This window comes from Alligator sinensis, unplaced genomic scaffold (genome assembly GCF_000455745.1).
Source record: "Alligator sinensis unplaced genomic scaffold, ASM45574v1 scaffold294_1, whole genome shotgun sequence".
NCBI classification, from domain to species: domain Eukaryota; kingdom Metazoa; phylum Chordata; order Crocodylia; family Alligatoridae; genus Alligator; species Alligator sinensis.
Window position 1 is genome coordinate 1322204 of NW_005842305.1, and position 9693 is coordinate 1331896.

Below are 9693 nucleotides of genomic sequence, written 5' to 3' on the forward strand. Positions count from 1 at the left end.
GGTAGGGCTGTGCGAAGCTTCAGCTCTGATTCAATTTGGAGAAGATTCAGCCTGATTCAGAGGCCAAATCTCCAAATCTGAATTGAATCATTAGAAGCTTAAAACTTTCTGAATCAATTTGGAGCCTCTGAATCAATTTGGAAAAGATTTGGAGATTCGGAGATTTGAAGGTGGTGTTTCAGGGGAAACAGAAACTTAGAAGAGGGAGAGGGAGTGGGGGAGGAAGGACTGACATCTCTAGCTGGCCAGTGAGTGTGATCTCTCCCTGAGTCCCTTTCCAATCACAGTGTCTGGGGGAGGGACATAGAAACAACATAAAAGCCTCTGTCTGCAGGCTTCCTGTGCCTTTTGTGAGCTTGTTCTGTCTGAGTGAGCAACAGCGTCTAAAAGGTACTGGACTGACTTGACTTCTTAGTCAGTTGCCTGCTCCTTTTTGCTCTTAGAAAGGATTGGATAGGATATAGCTTAGCTTATCCTATCCAATCCAAGAAGAATCCTTCTTCAAGGATCCAAGAAGAATCCTTCTTCTTTACTTATCCAACTCATTTCTTTCAATTTATATCTGTTCTCTGTTTTTTCCAATACTTTTTAAAAAGAAAGTTCAGTGTTTTCCCTGGTAGTGTGATCCATCACTGTGCAGGGAAGCACACATTACACACACTAACACACATCATAGAAGAAGTCAGATATTCACAGAAGAAGAAGAGATTATATAGTTATTAATTATTAATATTATTAGTTATAGTTAGTTTACATACAGACTAAAGACAACACAGAAGAAGTCAGATAGAGATTCAGATTGAGATTAATACACATAACACAGAAGTCAGAGTCCTAGAAGAAGAAAAAGAAGATATATTATTTTAGGTACACAACACAGAACAGTACAGTAAAGAAACACAACACAGAAGAAGAAGAAGTCACATATTCACATTCCTATTTCATATCATATCACAGAAGAAGATACCGTATATAGTTATTAATAATCAATCATAATTATCATAGCAGAGTCCACACACAACACAGAGTAAAGAAAACACAACACAGAAGAAGTAGTCACACATTCACATTCTAAATTCATATCACATCACAGAAGACACCATATATAGTTACTAATAATCAATCATAATCATCATAGCAGAGTCCACACATAGCACAGAGTAAAGACATAGCACACACAACACAGAAGAAGTCAGATACACACACACACATTTTCCAGCACAGGAAAGATTAATACGAAGCATGCTGGAAAGGCAGGTGCCAGGTCCTCTGGCTGATCTGCCTTTAGCAGTGCTGGCAGATAGCAAACCTGGGATCATCTGCCACCTCAGAATGATGCCACACTACACTACTTCTCCGCTTCTGGGTTGAGGGTGGGGATCCTGCCTTATCCCCCTCCTCAGCAGGCTGAGGCACAACAGCAGGAGGAGCTGACTCAGCTGAGCCACTTGCCTGAGCCTCCATCTCAACCTCAACTTCCTCCAAGGTGCTCTCCAGAGAAGGAGACCTGGGTCTCAGGGAACTTTGAAGGGCATAGAACGCAAACTCAGATTCCTCCTCAGTCCTCAGAATTACCTTAGCTAGGGCGCTCAGATCCCCTGGTTCCAGCTCCACCTCCTCCTGTGGCAGTGGGAGGCTCATGCCAGGAGATGAGATTGGGGTGGAGGAGATGGTCATTCTGCTGCTGGTGCCTATTTCTGGAGTCAGGGGAGGTGGTGCAGGTGCAGGAATGTCAGGTACTGCTCCCACCTCTTTGCTTCCACTGGCAGGCGAAAGCTCCTAGCTTGTGCTCAGGAAGAGGATGGGTCTATGTTTTGAGGGAGGAACTTGCAGCTCTAGCTCTCCCCCTACCCCCTCTAGCCCTTCAAAATTCAGGAAGGTGGCTACTTCCACTGCAGCATCAAGGGGAGCAAGATGCTGCAGGAGAAACAAGCAGAGCTGAGCATCTGGCAGCACAAAATCATGCAGGATGTGGAGACTCAGTGGAACTCCACACACCTGATGCTGGAAAGGCTGGTGGAGCTACAGAAGGCCTTCCGTGCAATCGTCTTGCTCAGGGAGATCGGGATCAGTGGTCCTGTTAACAGAGCTAAGTGGAGTACCATCTCCCAGATTTTGATGGTGCTCAAGCCCTTCCCCGAGGCCACTGAGACCCTCAGCACTGCTGATGCCCTTCTTAGCCAGGTGATCCCCACAGTGAGAAAACTTGAGAACCAAATAGAAAAATTCCAGGGGATCAATGTTCCTGGCTGGAGCAAGCCACTGTCACCAGACATGCAGGCACTGGTGAGGTGGCCGAAGGAGGGAATCAGGAGACAGATGGATGCAGTCCAGTACAGTCCACATGCTGGTGGGCGTGTGTGACCTGAGAGTGAAGGGGAGCATGTGCACTGGCAGCACCAAAACCTTCGATCACTGCATGCAGGTGGTGGTCAACAGAGTCAGGGAGGCAGAAGGGCAGAGGCGAGGGGACATGGAAGAGAGGGATCCACTTTCCCATGCCAGCACTCTCAGCATAGGCATAGGCACTGGCACTGGCATTGGCACCAACACCAGCACCATCCAGTCTCTTCCACTCCAGCCACTGACAATGTGGGCCAAGGGCATGGCTTCAGTGCTGGGGTCCAAATGTCTCAGGCAGGTAGCACTGAGGCTTCAGTGGCTACCTATCTCACTGAGGACATGGAGCCACTGGACTGTGACCCCTTGGCCTACTGGGCAAGCCAAAGCCAGATGTAGCAGGTTCTGGCCACAATTGCCTGGCAACACCTGTCCTGTCCACCATCAAATGTTCCAAGCGAGAGGGTGTTCAGCATTGCTGGGGATGTTGTGACACCCCACTGCACCTGCTTGGTTCCTGGTTGGGTGGAGCAGCTGCTGTTCTTGAAGGTGAAGCTCTTGCTGCTGGGGTTCCCCAAGCTTCACCTGCAGATGAACTGAGTGCCACCCTCCTCACTCAGTCTGCGCCTATTTCCGTTTGATTTTTTTGTACCAGTTATTGTTACAGGCCCGCTCTCAGAGCTGGAGGGGGCAGTCACTGCATCACCAGCCAGAAGGGGAAGAACATGTCCCTGCTGAGCTCCCATGCCAGGACGAACTTGAAGGTATGGGCTGGGGCTGAGGGGAAGGAAGAAGCCCCAAATCCTGGGCATGACCACTAAAACTACACTCTGCCAGGGTCAGGGAGACCTGGTGGGACTGCTGGTGGCATAGCAGCCCTGTAAATGCCAGGATGGAGTATCCCCTGGTGAAAGGCAGATAGGAGGTGCCATAACCTCCAGCTACCACATGCACACACAGTCCTGGCTGGGGAAAGCCCAGACCTGTCATATCTTTGACAGACCTGAGGCTTGCTGGTTGCAGTGCAGTTGTGAGGCTCCAGGTGAGCTCAGCTTAGCTGCCTGGGATGCCAGCTTTTGGGTTGAAAAACTCTTTGTCAGGCTGAGGAAGCACATGCAGTTGGTGTGTCTGCTGGTTCTGGATGGAAAGAATAGTAAAGAAGCCAGAGGCTGGCCTGGCATGCAATGCAGGCAAGAAATTCAGTCAGCAAAAATGGAAATGGAGGTGTCAGGGAGTGAGGGACAGGCTGGGGTGGGAGGGGAAGAGGGATGTAGCAGTACAGGTGAACATGCAGAGGTGTCTGGGGAGTCAGATGTCCAGCAGGTTGCAGTATGTCAGAATTCCACTGTCTAATCTATATTGAGTCCGTGAGTTTCTGTACCTAGGATGCTGATGAAGTGAAGTTCATAGGCCCGGCTGTGAAAAGTGTTACCTGTGCTGCTACATCCCCCTTCTCCCCACCCCCTCCCCCAGCCTGTTCCTCACCCCCAATGCCTCCATTTTCATTTTCACTGACTGACTTTCTTGCCTGCATTGCATGCCAGGCCAGCCTCTGGCTTCCTTAATATTCCTTCCATCCAGGACCAGCAGACACACCAACTGCAGGTGCTTCCTCAGCCTGACAAAGGGGTTTTCAACCCAAAAGCTTGCGAAGATACATTTCTCTAACTATACACTTGGCCTACTAAAAGATACCAGATTGTCTCACCTGTTGCCATTTAAAGTGGTGGCCCGGACTGAAGTTGTAGGGAAGGAGGAGACCTCATTAGGGCACACTAGCATGTTGTGTAAAGCCACCAGCACAAGTGAGGGTGAACCTTAACAAACACACACACACACACACACAGAGTCACACAGTGAGAGTGCACCTTCACACACGCACACAGGGTCAGAAAGTGAGGGCACGCCTTGACAGACACTCTGGAGAAGAAGCTCCTGTGGGAGAGGAAAGAAGGGCTCTGTCACAGTTTGGCTGTCTGAGATGCTGTTGGTGCTACTGTGCTAGTGCTCACACTTACTAAGTTATTTTATATCTGTTGCCATTTAAAGTGGTGGACTGGACTGAGGCTGTAGGGGAGGAAGAGGCCTCATTGGGGCACACTACCATGTCATGTAGAGGCCCCAGCACCATTGAGGGCACACCCTAACACGCACACAGTGTCAACCACCCATGTCACAAGTTTTGTCTGCCAGGAGCCTGAGGTGCAGGGCCACAGAAGCCATAACCCCCAGGCACCTATCTCCTTGAAAGCTGGCAGGCTTCGTGGCCACAGCAGGGCCTAGCAGGTCTTCAGTTTTCACCCCCCTGTGCCCTAACAGACAGCTGCACAAGCACCCATGTCACTAGTGTTGCCTGTCAGCAGCCTGAGGTGCAGGGTCCCAGAACTCCCTGTGCCTATCTCCTTGAAACTTGTCAGGCTTTGTGGCCCCAGCAGAGGCCACCATCCCTTCAGTTTTCACCCCCTGTGCCTTAACACACACGCAATGTCACCCATGTCACAAGTTTTGCTTGTCAGCAGCTTGAGGTGCAGTCTCCTAGAAACCCCTGCACCTATCTCCTTGAAACTTGGCAGGCTTCATGCACTCAGAAGGAGGTACCATCCTTGCAAGTTTCATCTAAATCATCCAGAAAATGACAAATCTATAGGTATTTCATTGATTCCCCATTATACTCTATGGCCAAATCTCCAAATCTCTCCTAATCGGCACTGAATCTTCCAAAGCTGATTTGGCCAAATTGATTTGGAACAGCGATCCAAATCTCCAGATTGAATCACTGGCCTCTGAGTCAGCTGAATCCAAATTGAATAATTCCCTATTCGCACAGGCCTAGAATGAAGGTATTGCAACGCAATACCTCTCTTCTTTCTTTCTCACATTCCCTAATCAGTCAGCCGTCTCCTGCTATGACTTGCTGTCATGAGCCAAGTCATCATGCAGACTGAGGTCCATCAATGTCTAGTCCAGTGGTTCTCAACCAGGGTGCCATGAGACCCTTTCAAGGGCATTATGGCATTAACACCAGCACCACCACCACCACCAGGTGGATCTTCCCCATGTGTCTCTTGCACAGCCAGATCAGGAAAAGCCACAGCAAAAAAAAAGCAGATGCATTAGGGTTATCTGATAAACCAGAAGGGTAGGAGTGCCCAGTCCTGCTACAGTTCTTCCTTGTCTGACCCCGCATGTTGTCTCCTGGAAATAGAGGTGTGTGATACAGGTAGCATGGGGGTGACAGATCAGAAAAGGCTATGGCAAGAGTGGGTTCTCCTGCCTGCTTTAGGCTTTTCAGATAACCATAATGCAGGAAGAAGCATCCACTAGTGCTGTAGCCCTTTCCAGGGCAAGTTCAGTTGTCCATGGTGGCAGCAGCAACCAGGTGAGACCCAATGAAGTAAGCTGAGGCAGCACAGCAGTAGTTCTCAACCAGAGTTCTGTCAAATTAATAAATGTTACAGAGCAGTGCCCTGAATTTAAAAATCACTGATCTAGTCCATGTAATTGGTCTTTAGCTTCTCCTTTGATCACCTTTCTTCTTTTGTCATAAACACTCTTCTTTACAGAAGCCTGTGAGGCTGCCAAAGTTGCCTGTAAGAAAAGTAGTTCCAGTCCTGCTAGCAAGGCCATCATGGCCTCCACCAGGAGTGTCAGCCTTTGTATTTGTATTTATCAGGAGTATTAAAGTTGCAACCTTTGGAAGCCAATTTTAAACACTAAATAACTGGAACTGGGCCACACTGGTATCTGCTGTAATCATACATTTTTTATGATAACCATCTAGAGGCCATATGCCATTTCCAAGCACATTTTATAACAATAAATACTGTTCTTGTTTGTAATATCCTTTTAAAAGACTGAAAATAGCCTGTTAGTCCTTTAATAGTTTCTGTTTAGCAAACCCTGACATATTATTCTGTGTGTTCAATGAAGCTAAAATTAGTGACTTTCTCATCTCCCACCAAAGATGGTTACACATTTCTGGGCTGTTTGTTAATTTGACCTCCTGATGACTAGCTCAGGGGTGGGCAACTATTTCAGCTGATGGGACACTTAATGAGTTTTATGAGCTGTAGAGGTCCACACACACACAATCTTTCAGAAAATATGCCTGTGCACTAGGTTCTGGAAGTCAGCCGGGGCTGGGGGGATGGAGGGAAGGCCAGGGAAGAAAGAGGTGTGTGCAGCCATAGGCGACTGGTAGGGGGTACACGGGCGTGCATGTGCCCCCTCAATGGCCGACACCAATGCTGTCAGCAGGGCTGGTGCCCCGCCCCCAACAGGGTCACCACAATTGCTGGCTTCTGTGGCTGCCAACCTGATCATCACTAAAAATGAAAAGGACCTCAGGGTAATAATAGACCACAGTATGAACATGAGCTGGCAGTGCAACGCTGTAGCCAGCAGGGCAAATTATAGGTCTGTGCGACATTACGGCAGCCGTTTCATTTCAAAGATGTTTCAGCCCATTTCGGCACCCAAAAACACCAAAATGAAACCATCCAAAACTTTTTGGAATTTTTTCAGAGGCGCATTCTGGAAATAGTCCAGCACAACCCTGCAGCCCTCCTTTTAAAATGCTGAGAGGTTGGGCCAGGCAGGGGATGGGGCCGGGCCAGGCAAGGCAGCCATGGGGACTTCTCCCATGGCACACCGGGGCAGAAGCAGAGCCCTTGCATGCAGCTGGCCCCACCTCCCGCCCGGACCTAGCCTCCCAGCACTTTAAAAATAAATAAATAAATAAAAGGCCCTGCACTCACTGGCTGCAGCAGCAGTGATCAGGGCCTCTGAGGGCTCATGGCAGAGCCTCTGCACACAGCGCAGAGCAGTGGGGGGCAGCGGGGATTGCCCCCCCTTGCTTGGCACCCGCATGGCAGCTGTCATATTGCACAGGTGCAGTGCAGCTCGGCAGGGTGCTGCACACTGTCTGGGAGCTGCAGCTGAGTAGTTCCAGGCTCTGGCTGACAGGTGGAGCTGCCCTAGCTTCCAGACAGTGTGCAGCACCCTGCCAAGCCATGCTGTACCTGCACGATGCAACAGCTGCTGCGTGGGTGCCAAACGGGGGGGGGGCATCCCTGCTGCCACCCATTCCCCTGCGCTGCATGCAGGAGCTCTGCCACAAGCCCTCAGAGGCCTTGATCACTGCTTCTGAAGCCAGTAAATGCAGGACTTCTTAATTTTTTAAGTTCCAGTAGCCTGGGGGTGGAGCCAGGCAGGGCAGCCATGGGGGCTTCTCCACAGCTTCTCTGACTGTGCCTGCCTCTCCCTGGGTGGGGGGAGCCACTGAAGAAGCCCCCATGGCTTCCCTGATTGGGCCCATCCCCTGCCCAGCCTAAGCCTCCCAGCACTTTAAAAAAAAAGAAAAAGCCTCGCACTCACTGGCTATAGCAGTGGCAATCAGGGCCTCTAGGAGCTCATGGCAGATCCCCCCATGCAGCATGGGGCAGTGGGGGCAGCAGGGGGCAGTGGGGATCATCCCCCGCTTGGCACCCGCGCAGCAGCTGTCGCATCACACGGGAGCAGCACAGCTTGGCAGGGTGCTGTGCACTGTCTGGGAGCTGGGGTAGCCCCACCTGTCAGCCAGAGCCCAGTACCGCTCAGCCTCAGCAGCCGCAGGTCCCAGACAGCACTCAGTGCTGCCCCCACACCAGGGGGCAGCTGCTGTGCAGGTGCCAGGCAGGGGGGGCAATCCCCACTGCCCCCCCCACTGCCCCACACTGCATGGGGGGCTCTGCCATGAGCTGTCAGAGGCTCTGACTGCTGCTGCTGCAGCCGGTGAGTGCGGGGCTTTTTTTTTTTTTAAGTACCAAGAGGCTAGGGCCGGACAGGGGATGGGGCTGGGCAGGGAAGCCATGGGGACTTCTCCCATGGCTACCCCTCCCTGGGGAGAGGCAAGCATAGCTGGAGGAGCCACAGAAGGATCTGCAGCCACCTAGCTGTGCTTGCCTCTCTCCAGCCGATCCAAATCTCTGAATCAGCACCGAAATAGCATCAAAACTGCAAAACAGATTCAGCCAAACTGAAACAGAACAGTAATCCAAAACACCGAAATGAATCACTGTCCACCAAACCAGCCGAATCCAAAACTGAAACAAAACATAGCCGTTTCGCACAGCCCTAGCAAATAATACTCTAGTGTGTATCAATCGATGCATCTCCAGCAAAACCAAGGAAGTGATTCTTCCACTCTACTCGGTACGGGTGGGACCACAGATGGAGTACTGCATCCAGTTCTGGGCGCCACACTTCAACAAGGACATGAAAAAGCTTAAGAGAGTCCAGAGAAGGGCCACCCATTTGATCAGAAACTTGCACAGCAAGCCATACAATGTAAAGCTGAGGGACCTGGACTGTTCAGTCTGAAGGAGAGAATGCTGAAAGGGGACTTAGTAGCAGCTTACCACTACATCTGGGGCATACATCAAGTGCTTGGTGAACAACTGTTCACCAGGGCACCCTTGGGGGAAACCAGGAGCAATGGTCACAAACTCCTGGAAGACCGTTTCAGGCTCAACATTAAGAAAAACTTCTTCACAGCCAGCGTATTCAGATGGTGGAATAAGCTCCCACAAGAGATGGTGCAGTCGCCTACCCTGGAGATCAAGAGAAAACTGGATGGTCACTTTGCTGGACTCACTTGAATGCAGTTGTCTTCCCTGCTTGGTGCAGGGCGATGGACGCAATGATTTTCCAAGGTCCCTTCCAGCCCTACAATCTATGAATTTATGAATCTCTGCTTTTGGAACATGTCTACCAGAGGCGGAGGAAGAGCCTGAAGGAGTGATAGTGCGGTTCAGGTCCGTGCTCCAAGGATAGTTCATGTTAAGAGAATAAGTTCATAGCCTGCATTATCATGCATGTGTCCTCCAATAGCAATACAGTAATATCACATAAAACAAAAATTTCATTACAAAATTCTTCACAACTTCATGTCAGAGAATAAGCAGAAATGGAGAATAACCAAGTCCAAACAAAACTTCCCAAGGAATCCTGACTTTAATTAAGAGCTGTTAATGTTTATTCAGTGAAATAAAACTGGTAAAATACTTACTTTTGCTTGCAAACACAGCCAAGGCTAGTTTCCTCCATCAGGGCACTCTGTGGATGAGTTGTAGCTCTGCTAAAATATGCTGTTTCTCTTTAATTGCTTCCTGATTTATATAAATATAGCTTCACGTAATCTGTAGCATGTCATACTATTGGACTACATTAATCTAAATTTGTTTTGCTAGGCAGCATCCCCAGAGCAGGTTTCACAAGAACGGTTTGAATCATCACAGTTACTAACTTCACACTGCCTGGAAAAGTTAAGGCTTGGGTTGGGTATAGCAGTAATCACGTCATTCCTCCAACCAC

The 9693-nt window shown here is 49.7% G+C and overlaps 1 protein-coding gene across 1 annotated transcript in view; it reads right to left on the reverse strand.

The window, feature by feature from the left end:
- Nucleotides 1-9462, reverse strand: part of LOC112551043 (P2Y purinoceptor 2-like) — an 11111-nt gene extending 1649 nt beyond the window's left edge. Inside the window, exon 1 of the mRNA XM_025209727.1 lies at nt 9389-9462. Within this exon, the coding sequence (XP_025065512.1) occupies nt 9389-9426 (38 nt within the window). The 5' untranslated portion in view covers nt 9427-9462. The remainder of the gene's footprint in view (nt 1-9388) is intronic.
- Between the last annotated feature and the right edge of the window lie 231 nt (nt 9463-9693).